The following is a 22,335-nucleotide window of genomic DNA, read 5'->3' as shown; positions in this document are numbered from 1 at the left end:
GACAGGGTAGGTGTTGGTATATATGTTGAGTTAAGATGGAGGACAGGATAGGTGTTGGTATAAGTGTTGAGTTCAGATGGAGGACAGGGTAGGTGTTGGTATATATGTTGAGTTAAGATGGAGGACAGGATAGGTGTTGGTATGTATGTTGAGTTAAGATGGAGGACAGGGCAGGTATTAACAGCGCCAACAGAAATGAATTTAAAATTAAAGACAGTTAAAAGATAAGGCCAGTTATGTTTGAAAAAAAGTTACTTTTCCTTTTTGAATGCATTTAAATTATTGTGTTAAATAGTCCAGGAGTAGCGGCCATAATATAACGAAACTGAAAACTGTCTCTAATTCGGGAACCGTTAATGCTAGAGACCCATTCTTTTTTGCATTTTGTAGAGCATGTAAAGCCCAACACTGGGGGTGGTCTCCGTTTTTTTGTATTCCATACGGTTTTTGAGTTATGCTGTATCAAAAAGTACATTGTGGTGGTGAAAGCAAAATGTGCAATACGGTAATGGATAACAAATTTTGAACTTCGGGAAAATAAAACATAAGGCTTGGCGAGGCAGACAACTTCTGGTCAAAAATGACATTATTTCATGAAATTTGAACATCTGGAACTTCTGAGCACCTCCCATTTCAAGAATTTCAACCAAAATGACCTTTTCTTTATTTTAATTAATTTTTTCTGTAGAAAATTTATGGCACATTATTGTAACTCCAAAACTGAAACATTTAGTCCCTTACGGTAATATGCCAAACAATTCGACCAAGATTAATTAATTAATTTCATGGAAATGTCAGTTTGGTCGAATTGATTAAAATACAGCAAATGGAAACCTTTGATATCGTCGAATTGTTAGGGGCATCTGCCAAAACGTCCATCTTTCCGGAAGTATTGCATTTTACCGGAAGTGTTACGCAAGATAAGCTGCAATTTTCGCCTAACACGTGTTTCAGGCATGTTCTGTCCTCCTTCTGAAATCTTATTTTGCTGTGTACAATATGTGCTAACATTACTTAACATTAAAAAAGACGACAATTATAATTTCTAATTATATATTTCCCTCACCTACGATCATTTTCATGATGCGCTTCACCCCGGAGACGTACAGGTGTTGTAAACAAAGGCTGGTCACTTATATTTGAAACCGGTAGCTTTAGTGGACTTAAACTAGTTATGTGATCTACGTACGCCCTATTTGAATTTTAATATGACAACAGAAATCAACCGAATTGAATTTTTTTAACCAGTCTGAGATCAGTTGTTTTCAATCCTCCAAGGCTTGCTCAGCGTTGAGGCATAGACGTACGTACTTCCGAAGAAAATTCAATCACCCGTATCAAAGAATACCAACTGGTACTCAAACGGAAATCAGTGTAACTTCAAATTACCTTTAATTTTTTTATTTAAAATGCATGTCATATTAAAACATTGAGAAAAGGCAAAATACGCAGCCTACCTGTGCCGATAGACATACAGTATCTTGCTGGCACTCTTCCGATTTTCTTACTTATATACTCTCGGTGTGCACAAACCACGGTGCATATTGAAAACCCCACTGATACAACCCGAACGTAAAAAAGCATTTAATTGCCATACATTTTACAAAACAGTTGCATTTATAATTTAACGTGAGAATTGAGCACATGCAGAAATGAGAGACTGGTTTTATCTGGTCTGTTCCAGCATAGCACAAACCACATGTTAATGAAGACGGTCCCATTTTAGGGGAGGGGGTCACAGGAATGGAGTTTCTTCGTGGATTGCGCTAAATATTATCAACATTTCATGCATCTGGGGAAATAGAAAGTGACTCACAGGTAACGTAAATACCCAGTGGAATTCTCTATGAAGCTCCCATGGAGTTGCGGAAGACGTCATTTTTATTGTTGACAAATCAGTTATCCATGTAGGTGAACAGCTACACGTGTTCGTCAGATTTTGATAGCGCGTGGTATTTGGCGCCAAGAAGTCTGGGCGGTCGATCCCACTGATCTTTCAGTCGATTGTAGTAAATGTAAGATCTTGCGGTGTTGACTTCAAGAACGTTTCCCCATCTGCATATATATTTCAATCGAACTTGAAAATAAAATTGCTTATTCTTTTATTGCTAACAAACGCTATATAGGTCTATATGAAGGTGTTTACGACATATTCTACCCACTGTCGATATTTGGTTTCATCCAGAATAGACTTTTTAACCCCCCCCCTCCCCAGTTACGGGCGTGATGAATCAGTCAGCAAGGGCAAGTCTGCTTAATTAGCACAATTTGTATGTCTATAAGCACTATTATTGTCATCGGGGTCAAAGGAAATGACAGGTACGTCATGCTTCCAGATTAGATCTTCAATTAATTGTTTATTCCTCATTTACGAGAGCTATTGAAAGGACAACAATTGACAAAGGGTCGAGGCATGCAGCATCTATTTCACTGGCTTTAAAATTTACCGAGTCTTGCCGACGATGTGGTCGAACAATCGGAACAAGAAAAAAATTCTGTCGCATGATTTTGACGTATGGACTAAATGTTTGAGCCCAGAAAAATTAATTTTATAAAATAATTTTTGTGGTCGGATTGACTGGGCCCGTCGAAATGCTTGGCACATTACCGTATATCTCCAAAACTGGCAGAGATATGTCCATAGTTACTATTAAAGTTGAATAGGAAGTCACATACTGGCAATCTAACTGTGACCTTGAAATTGACCTTTGACCTACTTTTCACTATGAACTGAACTTTGCAACGTTTAAGTCCCTTATATCTCCAAAACTGGCAAAGAAATGCCCATAGTTACTATTGAACTTGAATAGGAAGTCATATACTGGCAATCTAACTGTGACCTTTAAATTGACCTTTGACCTACTTTTCACCATTAACTGAACTTTGCAAATTTCGTTCCCTTTTATCTCCAAAACTGGCAGAGATAGGTCCATAGTTACTATTGAACTTGAATAGGAAGTCATACTGGCAATCTAAGTGTGACTTTTAAATTGACCTTTGTCCTACTTTTTATCATGAACTGAACTTTGCTAATTTCTTTCCCTTTTAACGCCAAACCTGGCAGAGATAGTCCCATAGTTACTATTGAAGTTGAATAGGAAGTCATATACTGGTAATCTTACTGTATCCTTGAAATTGACCTTTGACCTACTTTACACCATAAACTGAACTTTGCAACTTTTTTAATGCTTATACTTTCAAAACTGGCAAAGATATGTCCATAGTTACTATTGAAATTGAATAGAAAGTCTTTAGAGGCAATTTACTATGACCTTAAAATTGACCTTTGACCTACTTCTCACCATTAACTGAACTTTGCAAATTTCCGTTCCCTTTTATCACCAAAACTGGCTGAGATAGGTCCATACTTACTATTGAACTTGAATAGGAAGTCATATCCAGGCAATCTAAGTGTGACCTTGAAATTGACCTTTGACCTACTTTTCATCATGAAATGAACTTTCAAATTTTGGTTCCCTTTTATCTCCAAAACTGGCAGAGATAGGTCCATAGTTACTGTTGAAGTTGAATATAGGAAGTCTTATACTGGTAATCTTACTGTGACCTTGAAATTGACCTTTGACCTACTTTACACCATAAACTGAACTTTGCAACTTTTTAATGCTTATACTTTCAAAACTGGCAAAGCTACGCCCATGGTTACTATTGAATTTGAATAGAAAGTCATTAGAGGCAATTTACTATGACCTTTAAATTGACCTTTGACCTACTTTTCACCATTAACTGAACTTTGCAAATGTCCGTTCCCCTTTATCTTCAAAACTGGCAGAGATAGGTCCATAGTTACTATTGAAGTTGAATAGGAAGTTTTATACTGGTAATTTTACTGTGACCTTGAAATTGACCTTTGACCTACTTTTTATGATGAACTGCTTTTTGCATTTTTTCTGGCTTTTAAATCTGCAAAATTGGCAAAGAAATGCCCATGGTTACTATTGAACTTGAATAGAAATTTATATACAATGATATTGAAATTGACCTTTGACCTACTTTTTCACCATGAACTGAGCTTTGTATATTTTCTTGCCCCTCATATCTTCAAAACTAGGAGAGATGTGCTCGGTGTTGCCCCTAGGTTTTCTCTTTTGTCAGCATATATGCACCACTGACAACACATTTCAAGGAAAACCAATAGGCTTTTTGTCTAGAGAATCACGAGTGATCAATGGTAGGAAAATGCAGGTCAATTCGAAAATCTGCTTGATTGTACCATTTTTAGTTATATTTTTTGCATATTTTGAGAACTCTTGTTGATTGCATTTTATAGAGCTTGTCAAGCACAAGAGTTGGTGATAGTGTCCCTTTTTTGTTTTGGGGGGGGGTTCCATGCGAATGCGCTTACTCCAGCTGGTGGTACAATATTCGGAGGCGGTATCGCCTCTCTGATCCTCTAGTTACATATGTTTCTACTGACTGTATCTAGAGACAGGACATGGTCTGTGTATAGACAACAAGATGGAGGACAGGGTAGGTATTAGTACATATGTTTCTACTCACTGTATCTAGAGACAGGACATGGTCTGTGTACAGACAACAAGATGGAGGACAGGGTAGGTATTAGTACGTATGTTTATACTCACTGTATCTAGAGACAGGACATGGTCTGTGTATAGACAACAAGATGGAGGACAGGGTAGGTGTTGGTATATATGTTGAGTTAAGATGGAGGACAGGGTAGGTGTTGGTATATATGTTGAGTTAAGATGGAGGACAGGATAGGTGTTGGTATATATGTTGAGTTCAGATGGAGGACAGGGTAGGTGTTGGTATATATGTTGAGTTAAGATGGAGGACAGGATAGGTGTTGGTATGTATGTTGAGTTAAGATGGAGGACAGGGCAGGTATTAACAGCGCCAACAGAAATGAATTTAAAATTAAAGACAGTTAAAAGATAAGGCCAGTTATGTTTGAAAAAAAGTTACTTTTCCTTTTTGGATGCATTTAAATTATTGTGTTAAAATGTCTTTGAATCGTTGATGTGCCAGATATGCAGAGTAAGGAAAAAAACAGCTGTAACATATAAATATTTGATCTATATCTATTCTATTAACTCAATCTGCTTTCTGTCAGATCCTGCATTCCACCAGGTGGCAGCAACCAACAAGAAAACTAGCATCCACACCCGCATCATCTGGTCATGTGGTTGGTCACATGATGATGAGTTTTTCGCCACGTCATCCAGGGATAAGAAGGTGCTAGCTTTATGTCTCTTTCATTGATCAATTCTGTAAATTAAATTGCATAAAACGAAGCCCTCTGCTTAATCTTTAACCAGCAGTATCAAGGTAATGATACCTTAGCAACAAGTCGGGATTTCAATGTTCAGGTTTTAGGGGATAGTGTGGGTAGAACAGGAGATGGATATTGTTAATGATGTGTTCTATGTTTTAGGTAATAGTGTGAGGTAGAACAGGAGATGGATATTGTTAATGATGTGTTCTATGTTTTAGGTAATAGTGTGGGGTAGAACAGGAGATGGATATTGTTAATGATGTGTTCTATGTTTTAGGTAATAGTGTGGGGTAGAACAGGAGATGGATATTATTAATGATGTGTTCTATGTTTTAGGTAATAGTGTGGGGTAGAACAGGAGATGGATATTGTTAATGATGTGTTCTATGTTTTAGGTAATAGTGTGAGGTAGAACAGGAGATGGATATTGTTAATGATGTGTTCTATGTTTTAGGTAATAGTGTGAGGTAGAACAGGAGATGGATATTATTAATGATGTGTTCTATGTTTTAGGTAATAGTGTGAGGTAGAACAGGAGATGGATATTGTTAATGATGTGTTCTATGTTTTAGGTAATAGTGTGGGGTAGAACAGGAGATGGATATTGTTAATGATGTGTTCTATGTTTTAGGTAATAGTGTGAGGTAGAACAGGAGATGGATATTATTAATGATGTGTTCTATGTTTTAGGTAATAGTGTGGGGTAGAACAGGAGATGGATATTATTAATGATGTGTTCTATGTTTTAGGTAATAGTGTGAGGTAGAACAGGAGATGGATATTATTAATGATGTGTTCTATGTTTTAGGTAATAGTGTGGGGTAGAACAGGAGATGGATATGGAGCCTTGTCACCACCCCTGGAACTAGCAGAACCTGTGACAGCTGTGGCCTTTGCTCCTATTTTGGTGTCAGAAAACCAGTACGTGTGCCTCTCTACATTAAAGATTATATTTGACAACAACAGTACATGCATATAATAAGTTTATTTGGAATGGTATTTGACAAATGCCTCCAAGTCATTTAGCATGGTCATACAAGCTGCCTGTTATAAAGCCTTGGAGCAGTTTTCAAATGATGATGTCTTGAAAAAACTTCTTTGTTTATCTTTCAAGAGAGTAAATCACAAGTCTGATACAAAAATGCTCTCTTCTTAGATTTATTAGTTTAATTAGGACTCTCTGTCTGAAACATACAATATTACAGATTCATGATTCATGTTTGAGAGCCATATTTTACAATAAACACATTGTAAACAACTCACAGGGACATAATAAATTTTATTTTAACACCAAAATGATGATTTACACAATTTTTTTCTGGAAAACCAAAATTGTCATTTTCTCCAGGAAAATCTATTTTTGACCAAAATGAAGTTATTTTCCCATTACCCATGGTGCCATGGATATTTCAGATACCTCCTAGCGTGTGGTTTGGAGACTGGTTCTATTCACTTGTACAAGTGGCAGCCAGGTGATCAGGATTCCTGCTGGACGCCTGCTGCTGTCCTGGGAAATGAGTATCCTTTAGTAGACCAAAGCTGGTCTTGATTGTGATAGTTGAGATGATTGTGTGATTGTTGAGGATGATATAATTTGTCTGCAGTTCAGGGTTTTGGAAGAATATGGTGTCAAGTTGAAATAAATCACTGGCACACAATAATTGATGTTAAAATAAAGTAGTTTCTCATTAATTTCCAAGTTGAACCAAATTGGGTAACTTTAATATGCTTTGTTCAATTGGTCTGTGCAAATAAAAATCTTAAAGACCATTAGGTTATCTGTATATCAATTAAAAATTTGCTACCACACTTCATGAATAAATAAAGAATCAAATTTATCACAATATTCTACTGATGAAAGGCTTACTTCGTGCTTTCTGTTGAGATCAGTGCAGTAAAGGTGATTTATTTAGTTTCAGTATCTTTCTCCTTGACCCATGCCCAGTATTGCCCATCACCTGACAGTGAAAAAACTCCAGTTCAGAGGACGTCCAGGTCTGGCACATGAATCAGACGTCAAGGACAACATTTTACAGCTGGCCAGTGGAGGAAGTGATCATTTTGTGAAAATTTACAACATTTATATAGATAAACTGAGGTAGCAGCCGGCAGTGGATGACATAATTTTGTTAAATTATACACCATTTATATAGATAAACTGAGGTAGCAACTTGGACTGGACAACATTTTGTTAAAAATACACCACTTATACAAAGCAGAATTTGGTACTGATTTAATGTCACCTAAGGGAAAATATGTTATTATGAAAAGTATTGGTTTTTTGATTTCTAGATGAAATGATCACAAGCATCCTGAGCATTGTGTCCAGACATTTACAAGACTTGTTCTTTTTTAAATGTCATTATTGTAACACTCCTCATGTAAATTATTTTATATAAATGTCTTAATATATACAGTTTTCCTGCTGTTAAAGCAATAATAACTCATCCTTCATTCCGTAAGAAATACATTGTAAACAACGCCTGGAAATATATTCTATTGCATTTTCCCGCTTAAACGACTGTTATTGTAGTAAAACTAAAATCTGTGCTTGTCACTAGGGCTTTCGATGCCTTTCTTCGCAGTCGACAAGTGCATCCGTTTAGGTGTCACGTGGATTCTCGCGTCCATTCGAGACCAAAATAACATGGCGGGAAACCCTCAGACGTAAGTTGTGAGTTTTTGTACAGTGCGTCGGATAACGAAAAACCCAGAATTGCACACATTGTAGATATAAATGCATTTTGAGCAAAAAGACGAACATATCTTATGAATCTTATAATATTGTTATATAGTGTTGTTGTTGTTTGCTTTTCCCGCGGTTTTAAGTAGGTCACCAGAAACTATCGCTTGATACGAGAGGGCTCTGTCAGTTAAAATCTCTTAAGAGATTTTAGAGATTTTAACAAAAAAAACGTATGTTTAGGAAAAAAAAACCTGGATTAACTTCAAAATGCAGGAATGGGGTCGTTGACCATTGGTAAGTACGGGAAAATTGCCGTTTTTTCCAGGAAAATCGTATTTTTGGCCAAAACGAAGAGTTATTATGACTTTAATTAAAAAGAAAAAGAAAACATTCTTAACTTAATTTGTGCAACAGCCCAACATGTTCCAACAGTTGCTCTGTTTATTTTCAATAAATTGAACATTTTTTTATGTTTTCTTCACATTTAACTTTCCACCAACACACTGCATGATCACAGGAGGTAGTCCAAAGTAACACACTGCATGATCACAGGAGGTAGTCCAAAGTAACACACTGCATGATCACAGGAGGTAGTCCAAAGTAACACACTGCATGATCACAGGAGGTAGTCCAAAGTAACACACTGCATGATCACAGGAGGTAGTCCAAAGTAACACACTGCATGATCACAGGAGGTAGTCCAAAGTAACACACTGCATGATCACAGGAGGTAGTCCAAAGTAACACACTGCATGATCACAGGAGGTAGCCCAAAGTAACACACTGCATGATCACAGGAGGTAGCCCAAAGTAACACACTGCATGATCACAGGAGGCAGCCCAAAGTAACACAGTGGAAGCACTTAAAAGAAGTCTTGCATTTGACTACATTGTACTGAACACTGTCATGTGTTGGCGAACTATTTGATCCTAAACTTCTACCACATCAGTCCTTTTTTAATTGTCATAAAATAGTTCGCAATTTTCATGATTTGTATCCCCCATGTTTTGTAAATCCCATGATGTCTCCAAGCACAGTGTCCCATAATGCCATGATTTCCTTATCAGTTGATGTTTTTGAAGGTCTGTCAACCAGTGTGTGCCGTCAGTAAGACATCTGTCAACAACCAGTGTGTGCCGTCAGTAAGACACCCGTCCACAACCAGTGTGTGCCGTCAGTAAGACATCTTTCAACAACCAGTGTGTGCCGTCAGTAAGTGATCTGTCAACAACCAGTGTGTGCCGTCAGTAAGACACCTGTCCACAACCAGTGTCTGCCGTCAGTAAGACACCTGTCAACAACCAGTGTGTGCCGTCAGTAAGACACCTGTCAACAACCAGTGTGTGCCGTCAGTAAGACACCTGTCAACAACCAGTGTCTGCCGTCAGTAAGACACCTGTCAACAACCAGTGTCTGCCGTCAGTAAGACACCTGTCAACAACCAGTGTCTGCTGTCAGTAAGACATCTCTCAACAACCAGTGTCTGCCATCAGTAAGACACCTGTCGACAACCAGTGTGCCGTCAGTAAGACACCTGTCAACAACCAGTGTGTGCCATCAGTAAGACATCTCTCAACAACCAGTGCCGTCAGTAAGACACTTGTCCACAACCAGTGTGTGCCGTCAGTAAGACATCTGTAAACAAACAGTGTGTGCCGTCAGTAAGACACCTGTAAACAACCAGTGTGTGCCGTCAGTAAGACACCTGTCAACAACCAGTGTGTGCCGTCAGTAAGACACCTGTCAACAACCAGTGTGTGACGTCAGTAAGACATCTGTAAACAAACAGTGTGTGCCGTCAGTAAGACACCTGTAAACAACCAGTGTGTGCCGTCAGTAAGACACCTGTCAACAACCAGTGTGTGCCGTCAGTAAGACACCTGTCAACAACCAGTGTGTGCCGTCAGTAAGACACCTGTCAACAACCAGTGTCTGCCGTCAGTAAGACACCTGTCAACAACCAGTGTCTGCCATCAGTAAGACACCTGTCAACAACCAGTGTCTGCCGTCAGTAAGACACCTGTCAACAACCAGTGTGTGCCGTCAGTAAGACACCTGTCAACAACCAGTGTCTGCCGTCAGTAAGACACCTGTCAACAACCAGTGTGTGCCGTCAGTAAGACATCTTTCAACAACCAGTGTGTGCCGTCAGTAAGTGATCTGTCAACAACCAGTGTGTGCCGTCAGTGATCTGTCAGCAACCAGTGTGTGCGGTCAGTAAGACACCTTACCAACAACCAGTGTGTGCCGTCAGTAAGACACCTACCAACAACCAGTGTGTGCCGTCAGTAAGACACCTGTCAACAACCAGTGTGTGCCGTCAGTAAGACACCTGTCAACAACCAGTGTGTGACGTCAGTAAGACATCTGTAAACAAACAGTGTGTGCCGTCAGTAAGACACCTGTCAACAACCAGTGTGTGCCGTCAGTAAGACATCTGTCAACAACCAATGTCTGCCATCAGTAAGACATCTGTTAACAACCAGTGTGTGCCGTCAGTAAGACACCTACCAACAACCAGTGTGTGCCGTCAGTAAGACACCTGTCAACAACCAGTGTGTGCCGTCAGTAAGACACCTGTCAACAACCAGTGTGTGACGTCAGTAAGACATCTGTAAACAAACAGTGTGTGCCGTCAGTAAGACACCTGTCAACAACCAGTGTGTGCCGTCAGTAAGACATCTGTCAACAACCAATGTCTGCCATCAGTAAGACATCTGTTAACAACCAGTGTGTGCCGTCAGTAAGACACCTGTCAACAACCAGTGTCTGCCGTCAGTAAGAGACCTGTCAACAACCAGTGTCTGCCATCAGTAAGACACCTGTCAACAACCAGTGTGTGCCGTCAGTAAGACACCTGTCAACAACCAGTGTGTGCCGTCAGTCAGACATCTGTCAACAACCAGTGTGTGCCGTCAGTCAGACATCTGTCAACAACCAGTGTGTGCCGTCAGTAAGACACCTGTCAACAACCAGTGTGTGCCGTTAGTAAGACACCTGTCAACAACCAGTGTGTGCCGTCAGTAAGACACCTGTCAACAACCAGTGTCTGCCGTCAGTAAGACATCTGTCAACAACCAGGGTCTACGGTTAACTTGGGTCTGACATCAGATGTAGCTTGGTCACCAGTTCTTTGTTGTCATCTCTCTCCTAGAAATACAAGAAAGCAGATGTAAGTTATCAGGGTTTATAAAATCTTGAAAACTTATATCAAGTATTTAAAAAGAAATTTAAATTGTTTAAAGCCTTGAAAAAGCTCACATTTTATGTTTGTCCTTGAGAAGAACTTATTTGATCACTAAGTAGTTTGTCAAAAATTATTTCAAAGTTTTTAGTTTTGAACATGAAAAAACGTTAGTTCACAGGAGGGGATTATAACTTTTTTCTACATCATTTTAAATAAAAAAAATCATGTTTCACTGTAGTTCCTCATTCAACATTAGTAAATAAAATGTACATTTTTTTAAAATAATTCACTTTAAAGTTATCAGATGCAACTATAAATGACAATAAGTTGTCATGATTTATGTTTAAAAAAAGCCATTGGAAAGTCATTGAATTAGAGCATCAAAAGTCTGAATTTGTGTTAAATGTAGCAGTATGAATGCTGCAAATATAACCTGCAAAAAGAAAAAAAAGAGCCAATTGGAATTATTTGTCTGGTTTGACATTGGTTTGTTGTACCTAATACTTATTATTAAACTGATTGAAGTATTCTTTAATGTGGGAATAATGGCACAATTTTACCATATGTAAAGCCTGGTAAGCCTTCTCTACTTTCTTCTTCTGTTCCTTCACACGGATATACTGGTAGAAGATCACAGCACTGACAATAATAAAAACATGCTTGTTAATACACATTAAACTGATCACAAGGATATACTGGTAGAAGTTCACAGCACTGACAATGAGAATAAAAACTTGCTTGTTAATACACATTAAACTGGTCACAAGGATATACTGGTAGAAGATCACAGCACTGACAATCATATAAACTTGCTTGTTAATACACATTAAACTGGTCACACAGATATACTGGCAGAAGTTCACAGCACTGACAATGAGAATAAAAACTTGCTTGTTAATACACATTAAATTGATCACAAGGATATACTGGTAGAAATTCACAGCACTGATAATGAGAATAAAAACTTGCTTGTTAATACACATTAAACTGGTCACACGGATATACTGGTAGAAAATCATAGCACTGACAATGACAATAAAAACTTGCTTGTTAATACACATTAAACTGGTCACAAGGATATACTGGTAGAAGATCAAAGCACTGACAATGACAATAAAAACTTGCTTGTTAATACACATTAAACTGGTTACAATGATATACTGGTAGAAAATCATAGCACTGACAATGATAAAAATGTTGATAGTTTTCATTAGTTAAAGGTTTACATATCAACAAAGTAAATACCTAAATACTGTGCAATGAACAAACCCTGCTAACAGTAAAGGTGACAAATGACATGGATACAGAAGAACAAACCCTGCTGGCAGTAGGACTGTAGCTGATGACATGGTTACTTACAGAAGAACAAATCCTGCTGGCAACAGGACTGTAGCTGATGACATGGTTACTTACAGAAGAACAAAGCCTGCTGGCAGTAGGACTGTAGCTGATGACATGGTTACTTACAGAAGAACAAAGCCTGCTGGCAGTAGGACTGTAGCTGATGACATGGTTACTTACAGAAGAACAAATCCTGCTGGCAACAGGACTGTAGCTGATGACATGGTTACTTACAGAAGAACAAAGCCTGCTGGCAGTAGGACTGTAGCTGATGACATGGTTACTTACAGAAGAACAAAGCCTGCTGGCAGTAGGACTGTAGCTGATGACATGGTTACTTACAGAAGAACAAACCCTGCTGGCAGTAGGACTGTAGGTGATGACATGGTTACTTACAGAAGAACAAACCCTGCTGGCAGTAGGACTGTAGCTGATGACATGGTTACTTACAGAAGAACAAACCCTGCTGGCAGTGGGACTGTAGCTGATGACATGGTTACTTACAGAAGAACAAACCCTGCTGGCAACAGGACTGTAGCTGATGACATGGTTACTTACAGAAGAACAAACCCTGCTGGCAACAGGACTGTAGCTGATGACATGGATACTTACAGAAGAACAAACCCTGCTGGCAACAGGACTGTAGCTGATGACAGCCAGTGGAACATGTCTGCCAGCCACTCTGGGAGCCTGGACTGAAGGCTGGTTAAGGTCCCTATGGGGCTGTGGAGGCCAAATGGTCCACATGATCTCCCTGCCACATTAGTCTGACCAATGTTCACAACGTCTTTGCTGGAATAACAAATACACACATGTAGCAATTATAAACCTATCCAAAAAATCACAAAACTACATTCTAATACCTTCAAACACAAGGACTTGCTTGCTATTCATAGAGTTAATCTTCCCCAAAGACAACTATATCCTTACCATATGGGGTTTCTATATATATATATATATATATACTAACCTGCCAATGATAACAGCCACAGGTACCAGTAGTATCAGTAAGGTGACAGTATAAGTAGACCTATGAACAGTGTACTGTGTCTAGACTGTATATATATATATATATACTAACCTGCCAATGATAATAGCCACAGGTACCAGTAGTATCAGTAAGGTGACAGTATAAGTAGACCTATGAACAGTGTACTGTGTCTAGACTGTATATATATATATACTAACCTGCCAATGATAACAGCCACAGGTACCAGTAGTATCATTAAGGTGACAGTAAGTAGACCTATAAACAGAGTACTGTGTCTAGACTGGTTCCATCTGTTTTCAGGAGGTTTACAGCTGGTCACCACTGTGCTGTAGTTCACTGCAAAGAACAGCAAGACTGACATACTGCCCACCAGGGGGAGTACAGGACAGGCCAGGGTGCCAGTCTGGAGAAAAAAAATAATCAAATACAGAAACTAATTTAAAAAATGTGTTGAACTTTTTTAAAAGCAGCATGCATTAACTCATTTTTTATACCACATTGACCCAACACTGTCATATCTTGTTTTTTTTTTAAGACAATGTAATCCACCAACATCAAATTCTGTCTGCTAACAACTTTCTGTATCAGGGAGACGTGACAGTTGGGGGTCTTCTTTATCCAGGTTTACACAAGCTATCATAAAAGTTATTTGCTATTTTTCAAGTATAATGCAAGTCTTAAGGAAGTCTGCAAATATACTTCAGCAGAATACTTTGAAAGTATTATCCAGCTTACCCAAATGAAGGAGACATCCACTGACTTACCCAAATCAAAGCCTGTCTGTAAACTAAGACTAATATGGCAGAGGACATCAGGAATTCCTTTTTCTCCCTTGTCCACAGATATGTACATCTTGAGTAGAGGAACTGTAAACTGGACTGGGTGGTAGAAAATAGAACACAATGACCTCATTGCTGGGTGAAATCATGAATCTGATACAAATAATTTAAATCCTCAAGTTTCAAGTAGCATGACCTAGCTCACTCTGATGACATCCAAGCACTAAGTTTGTTGTTAATCTCCTAAAGAGGATCCTATTTTGTTTGGTTTGTAGACAGAAATATGCATTTCCTAGTGGTTTAATAAAACTGAACAAATATCCCTCCACTCCTTTTTTGTCAAATTTATTCATTTACTACATTGTAAATATAACAACAATGTGTCACCTGTAGCAATGTATCCACTATGACCAGTTTATATAGCTCCTGGCCTATCAGAGTCCCCACACAGTACTCTGGTCCACCCTGGAATGAAGCAGTGTGTTAGTTGAGACAGCAGTGTGTTAGTTGAGACAGCAATGTGTTAGTTGAGACAGCAATGTGTTAGTTGAAATAGCAGTGTGTTAGTTGAGACAGCAGTGTGTTAGTTGAGACAGCAATGTGTTAGTTGAGACAGCAATGTGTTAGTTGAAATAGCAGTGTGTTAGTTGAGACAGCAGTGTGTTAGCTGAGACAGCAGTGTCTTAGGTGTGTCTTACTTGACACAGTTGAAAGTCAGAGCATTATATGTAATAAATATTATATGTAAACCAGTGTTACATCTATATGGAAGTCATTTCAACTTAACTCCAGAGTAAATATATGAAAAATTAATTTTATGGCACATGTACTGTTAACTGTAAAGCAGACTGTACACAATGGAATGTGCAATACACAAAATAAATGTTTTTCTGGTATACAAAAATGGCAACTATATATATCCATGTCCACAAACAGCACTCACTTTCTTTACTGTTGTCTTCTTGTACAAAGAAATGATCAAAGCAAACAGATTTGAAATCCTCAGAATGAAAGTTCTCAGGATTGTTACTCTGAGGACATCCTTTCCACTGAGGTAGTTCTCACACCTGGGCAGCTGAAATGGAGCAGTTTAGATATCAATATTTAATAGATATGTCTCTAAATATTGGAAAAAAACATAATAACTTATAACTGTACTGATATGATAATATGATCTCGGTATTTATGTCAGTGTGAATGGTTATATATATATGCATACAAGCATATACACTTGCATATCTTTGGATATAACATCTATAAAAATACATATATGTCCTTTACCATTGTATTTCTACATTTTACATGTATACATAAAGTGAAGCTTACTTGGTTGATGATGACTGGCACAGCAAAGTTGATGGTACTGAAGATGACAGGGATACCATATGTTATCACAACACTGTGGACAGTCTGGGTAAATATAAACTAAATGATAACATAGAGATATCATATGTTATCACAACACTGTGGACAGTCTGGGTAAATATAAACTAACTGATAACATAGAGATATCATATGTTATCACAACACTGTGGACAGTCTGGGTAAATATAAACTAACTGATAACATAGAGGTATCATATGTTATCACAACACTGTGGACAGTCTGGGTAAATATAAACTAACTGATTACATAGAGATATCATATGTTATCACAACACTGTGGACAGTCTGGGTAAATATAAACTAACCTATAACATAGACATATCATATGTTATCACAACACTGTGGACAGTCTGGGTAAATATAAACTAACTGATAACAGAGATATCATATGTTATCACAACACTGTGGACAGTCTGGGTAAATATAAACTAACTGATAACATAGAGATATCATATGTTATCACAACACTGTGGACAGTCTGGGTAAATATATACTAACTGATAACATAGAGGTATCATATGTTATCACAACACTGTGGACAGTCTGGGTAAATATAAACTAACTGATTACATAGAGATATCATATGTTATCACAACACTGTGGACAGTCTGGGTAAATATAAACTAACTGATAACATAGAGATATCATATGTTATCACAACACTGTGGACAGTCTGGGTAAATATAAACTAACTGATAACATGTTATCACAACACTGTGGACAGTCTGGGTAAATATAAACTAACTGATAACATAGAGATATCATATGTTATCACAACACTGTGGACAGTCTGGGTAAATATAAACTAACTGATAACATAGAGATATCATATGTTATCACAACACTGTGGACAGTCTGGGTAAATATAAACTAACTGATAACACAGAGATATCATATGTTATCACAACACTGTGGACAGTCTGGGTAAATATATACTAACTGATAACATAGAGATACCATATGTTATCACAAACCTGTGGACAGTCTGGGTAAATATAAACTAACTGATAACATAGAGATATCATATGTTATCACAACACTGTGGACAGTCTGGGTAAATATAAACTAAATGATAACATAGAGATATCATATGTTATCACAACACTGTGGACAGTCTGGGTAAATATAAACTAAATGATAACATAGAGATATCATATGTTATCACAACACTGTGGACAGTCTGGGTAAATATAAACTAACTGATAACACAGAGATATCATATGTTATCACAACACTGTGGACAGTCTGGGTAAATATAAACTAACTGATAACACAGAGATATCATATGTTATCACAACACTGTGGACAGTCTGGGTAAATATAAACTAACTGATAACATAGAGATATCATATGTTATCACAACACTGTGGACAGTCTGGGTAAATATAAACTAACTGATAACACAGAGATATCATATGTTATCACAACACTGTGGACAGTCTGGGTAAATATAAACTAACTGATAACATAGAGATATCATATGTTATCACAACACTGTGGACAGTCTGGGTAAATATAAACTAAATGATAACAGAGAGATATCATATGTTATCACAACACTGTGGACAGTCTGGGTAAATATAAACTAACTGATAACACAGAGATATCATATGTTATCACAACACTGTGGACAGTCTGGGTAAATATAAACTAACTGATAACATAGAGATATCATATGTTATCACAACACTGTGGACAGTCTGGGTAAATATAAACTAACTGATAACATAGAGATATCATATGTTATCACAACACTGTGGACAGTCTGGGTAAATATAAACTAACTGATAACATAGAGATATCATATGTTATCACAACACTGTGGACAGTCTGGGTAAATATAAACTAACTGATAACACAGGGATACAGTAGATATAAGACTTACCTTGTTTTCTTGTGGTATTGAAGTCTCCAGAATGTTGCTGACTACCAGTAAGATGATAGTGCTGCAGGCCCCACCAATTAAAACTCTACAAATCCAAACAATAAATGAGCTTATCAGTTTATTACACTTTACAACAATGTTTAATGGTATTTTTTCTTCAAAAGTAATTATATAAGACCTCACCTGGAAACGGCCAATCTTAACAGGTTATACAGTATGATATACTTAAACAGTAACCAGCCAATCCTAACAGGATATACAGTATGATATACTCAAACAGTAACCAGCCAATCCTAACAGGATATACAGTATGATATACTCAAACAGTAACCAGCCAATCCTAACAGGATATACAGTATGATATACTCAAACAGTAACCAGCCAATCCTAACAGGATATACAGTACGATATACTCAAACAGTAACCAGCCAATCCTAACAGGATATACAGTACGATATACTCAAACAGTAACCAGACAATCCTAACAGGATATACAGTACGATATACTCAAACAGTAACCAGCCAATCCTAACAGGATATACAGTATGATATACTTAAACAGTAACCAGCCAATCCTAACAGGATATACAGTATGATATACTCAAACAGTAACCAGTCAATCCTAACAGGATATACAGTATGATATACTCAGAGTAACCAGCCAAAATTAGCAGGACATACAGTGTAATATACTTATAGAGTAACCAGCCAAACTTAGCAGGATATATGGTGTAATATACTTATAGAGTAACCAGCCAAACTTAGCAGGATATACAGTGTAGAATACTCACAGAGTAACCAGCCAAGCTATTGCTCTCCAGGCAGCTATGGTCACTTTTTCTCTGATTGTTCTCTGCCTCAAGGCTTCCTTGGCCTTTACTTCTGAGAGCTGGTCCTGGAAATAGAAGGAACTCCTCATACAATGAACACATACAGCTGGTGCTGGAAATAGGAACACCTTATACAATGAACACATACAGCTGGTGCTGGAAACAGAAGGAACACCTTATACAATGAGTACACAGCTAGGGCAGGGGGCCATAGACACAGCCCAAATACTCTGTATTAAAAATATTTATCTGAAACACTCAAAAGTACAGCTGCCTAAGCTTATTTTGCTTCATTTTAACACCAATTGCACTAAACAAAACCGCTTAATTTGATTGATTTTCAAAAATATTAAGTACAGACGCCCTAGACCTGCCTTTCCCTGATAGAGTATAGACCACCCCAGACCTGTCTTACCCTGATAGAGTACAGACCACCCCAGACCTGTCTTACCCTGATAGAGTACACACCACCCCAGACCTGTCTTACCCTGATAGAGTACAGACCACCCCAGACCTGTCTTACCCTGATAGAGTATAGACCACCCCAGACCTGTCTTACCCTGACAGAGTACATTCCAGCCCAGACCTGTCTTACCCTGATAGAGTACATTCCAACCCAGACCTGACTTACACTGATAGAGTATAGACCACCCCAGACCTGTCTAACCCTGATAGAGTATAGACCACCCCAGACCTGTCTTACCCTGATAGAGAATAGACCACCCCAGACCTGACTTACCCTGATAGAGTATAGACCACCCCAGACCTGTCTTACCCTGATAGAGTATAGACCACCCCAGACCTGTCTTACCCTGACAGAGTACATTCCAGCCCAGACCTGTCTTACCCTGATAGAGTATAGACCACCCCAGACCTGTCTTACCCTGATAGAGTATAGACCACCCCAGACCTGACTTACCCTGATAGAGTATAGACCACCCCAGACCTGTCTAACCCTGATAGAGTATAGACCACCCCAGACCTGACTTACCCTGATAGAGTATAGACCACCCCAGACCTGACTTACCCTGATAGAGTATAGACCACCCAGACCTGTCTTACCCTGATAGAGTATAGACCACCCCAGACCTGTCTTACCCTGATAGAGTATAGACCACCCCAGACCTGACTTACCCTGATAGAGTATAGACCACCCCATACCTGACTTACCCTGATAGAGTATAGACCACCCCAGACCTGTCTTACCCTGATAGAGTATTGACCACCCCAGACCTGTCTTACCCTGATAGAGTATAGACCACCCCAGACCTGTCTTACCCTGATAGAGTACATTCCAGCCCAGACCTGTCTTACCCTGATAGAGTAAACACCAACCCAGACCTGTCTTACCCTCATAGATTAAACACCAACCCAGACCTGACTTACCCTGATAGAGTAAGCACCAACCCAGACCTGACTTACCCTGATAGAGTTGGCAATTCCTCTGCTCCTTTTCAGGACAGCTTCTGTGTCTGTGATGGAGTGATCCCAGGAGTCCAACAGCAGATGAAAGAACACATATCTGGTATCTGTGAGCTTTACACTCTCTTGTTCTACAGCATGGGCCAGTCTGAAATATATACAGTAATAACAGTAATGTCTGATATCTGTGAGCTTCACACTCTCTTGTTCTACAGCATGGGCCAGTCTGAAATATATACAGTATTTATAACAGTAATGTCTGGTATCTGTTATCTTTATACTCTCTTGTTCTACAGCATGGGCCAGTCTGAAATATATACAGTAATAACAGTAATGTCTGATATCTGTGAGCTTCACACTCTCTTGTTCTACAGCATGGGCCAGTCTGAAATATATACAGTATTTATAACAGTAATGTCTGGTATCTGTTAGCTTTACACTCTCTTGTTCTACAGCATGGGCGAGTCTGAAATATATACAGTATTTATAACAGTAATGTCTGATATCTGTCATATTTATACTCTCTTGTTCTACAGCATGGGCGAGTCTGAAATATATACAGTATTTATAACAGTAATGTCTGATATCTGTCATATTTATACTCTCTTGTTCTACAGCATGGACCAGACTGAAATATATACAGTATTTATAACAGTAATGTCTGATATCTGTCATATTTATACTCTCTTGTTCTACAACATGGGCCAGTCTGAAATATATACAGTATTTATAACAGTAATGTCTGATATCTGTCATATTTATACTCTCTTGTTCTACAGCATGGGCGAGTCTGAAATATATACAGTATTTATAACAGTAATGTCTGATATCTGTCATATTTATACTCTCTTGTTCTACAGCATGGGCGAGTCTGAAATATATACAGTATTTATAACAGTAATGTCTGATATCTGTCATATTTATACTCTCTTGTTCTACAGCATGGACCAGACTGAAATATATACAGTATTTATAACAGTAATGTCTGATATCTGTCATATTTATACTCTCTTGTTCTACAACATGGGCCAGTCTGAAATATATACAGTATTTATAACAGTAATGTCTGATATCTGTCATATTTACACTCTCTTGTTCTACAACATGGGCCAGACTGAAATATATACAGTATTTACGCCAAGAAGATACAATCTCTCCTAAACTGTTCACAGCAGCATTGGAACGTATATTCAGGGATCTAGACTGGCAGGACAAGGGCATAAACATAGACGGTACCAGGCTCAATCACCTTAGGTTTGCAGACGACATCATAATAGTAGCAGATGATGCAAAAGACCTCGAAGAAATGCTACAGGCATTAACAGATGAAAGTGCAAAAAGTGGGCTAAAGATGAACACCAGCAAGACAAAGGTGATGTTTGGACCACTAACCACCCCTTGCACAGTGAAGGTCAACACCAAAGAGATAGAAGCAGTAGAAGAGTATATATACCTTGGGCAACGGTTCAGCCTTAGTGATCAAACACTGGAGAAAGAAATCCAACGAAGGATAAAAGCAGGATGGGCAGCATATGGGAAGCACAATGACATCTTCAAGAGCAACCTTCCTACCTGCCTGAAAAAGAAAGTGTTCATTGCTTGTGTGCTGCCGGCAATCACCTATGGTTCAGAGACCTGGGCACTGAATGCCTCCATGGAACACAAGCTACAAGTAGCTCAGAGAAAGATGGAAAGAATTATGTTGAACATCAGTCCAAGAGAGCGGAAAACGAATGTATGGTTACGTGAACAGATCAAAGTTAAGGTCGTACTGCTCACAGTTAAAGAAATGAAATGGAGGTGGGCAGGACATGTCAAAAGAATGAAGGACAATAGGTGGACAATCAGGCTTACAGAATGGACCCCAAGGTATGGACAAAGAAAAAGAGGAAGGCCGGTCTAACGATGGAGGGATGAATTAGATGACTACTGGAAGTCTTGGAAGAAGAAACCTTGGCCAAACTGGAAATCTGACGCTCAGGATAGGAAACAATGGAAAAAGCATGCTGAGGCCTTTGTCCAACAGTGGAACACTATAGGCTCTAAATGATGATGATGATGATGAGCCTTGTATGTATGTCTGCAGAGTCCCATACAATCAAGTGGTGCAATATAATGATCTAAGATCCTAACAAAAAGAAAATGCTAATTCTTGAAATATCCACTGGTATATATTGTTAATTAGGATCTTACCTTCTCAGTATCAGAAACAAACTTCCAAAATATGTGACTAGTATCATGCAGAAGTATGCCAGGGCCAAGTTATAGCTCCCCACCATCTCCTGGTACCCACCATAGAACACCCAGGACTCGCTAACACCATCCTATAAATATAAATATGTGACCAGTATCATACACAGGTATGCCAAGGCCAAGTTATGGCTCCCCACCATCTCCTGGTACCCACCATAGAACACCCAGGACTCACTAACAGCATCCTATAAATATAAATATGTGACTAGTATCATGCAGAAGTATGCCAGGGCCAAGTTATGGCTCCCCACCATCTCCTGGTACCCACCATAGAACACCCAGGACTCACTAACACCATCCTATAAATATAAATATGTGACT

At 38.5% G+C, this 22,335-nt stretch overlaps 2 protein-coding genes across 6 annotated transcripts in view; one reads left to right on the top strand and one right to left on the bottom strand.

Annotated features, from left to right (window-relative positions):
- Positions 1-8,011, top strand: part of LOC106169998 (elongator complex protein 2) — a 31,271-nt gene extending 23,260 nt beyond the window's left edge. For 2 of the 4 annotated variants that reach the window (XM_087012343.1, XM_087012342.1), the window contains 4 exons: positions 5,093-5,214; positions 6,063-6,175; positions 6,668-6,772; positions 7,200-8,011. In XM_087012343.1, the coding sequence (XP_086868469.1) occupies positions 5,093-5,214; positions 6,063-6,175; positions 6,668-6,772; positions 7,200-7,356 (497 nt within the window). In that variant the 3' untranslated portion in view covers positions 7,357-8,011. The other 2 variants (XM_087012344.1, XM_087012345.1) reach the window with 2 other exon arrangements.
- Positions 8,012-10,847: 2,836 nt separating this feature from the next.
- LOC106170799 (transmembrane channel-like protein 7) lies at positions 10,848-22,180 on the bottom strand. 2 transcript variants are annotated; one of them, XM_087012350.1, is made up of 12 exons: positions 21,955-22,106; positions 19,762-19,909; positions 18,301-18,404; positions 17,510-17,594; positions 15,566-15,649; positions 15,183-15,314; positions 14,627-14,704; positions 14,225-14,338; positions 13,658-13,863; positions 13,082-13,261; positions 11,689-11,767; positions 10,851-11,091 (listed from the first exon to the last, which is right to left on the bottom strand). In XM_087012350.1, the coding sequence occupies exons 1-12, from the start codon at positions 22,038-22,040 to the stop codon at positions 11,032-11,034; spliced, it is 1,356 nt and encodes a 451-aa protein (XP_086868476.1). In that variant the 5' UTR covers positions 22,041-22,106; the 3' UTR covers positions 10,851-11,031. The 2 variants fall into 2 exon arrangements, with proteins under 2 accessions (XP_086868477.1, XP_086868476.1); XM_087012351.1 differs by lacking the exon at positions 11,689-11,767 and having other exon boundaries at positions 10,848-11,091; positions 21,955-22,180.
- Between the last annotated feature and the right edge of the window lie 155 nt (positions 22,181-22,335).

Source organism: Lingula anatina, chromosome 5, assembly GCF_051362555.1.
Source record: "Lingula anatina isolate TDL-2025a chromosome 5, LinAna3.0, whole genome shotgun sequence".
Taxonomy (NCBI): Eukaryota; Metazoa; Brachiopoda; class Lingulata; order Lingulida; family Lingulidae; genus Lingula; species Lingula anatina.
This window is presented reverse-complemented; position numbering and strand designations above follow the sequence as displayed.

Bases quoted from the DNA above. Each gene is read 5' to 3' on its own strand.
- LOC106170799 (XM_087012350.1), bottom strand. From the start codon at position 22,040: ATGGTGGGGAGCTATAACTTGGCCCTGGCATACTTCTGCATGATACTA. The intron at 18,405-19,761 runs GTAAGTCAGGTC...TTCTATTTCCAG, and splicing joins GAATTGCCAACTCTATCAGG to GACCAGCTCTCAGAAGTAAA. The intron at 14,705-15,182 runs GTGAGTGCTGTT...GCTTCATTCCAG, and splicing joins AGAAGACAACAGTAAAGAAA to GGTGGACCAGAGTACTGTGT.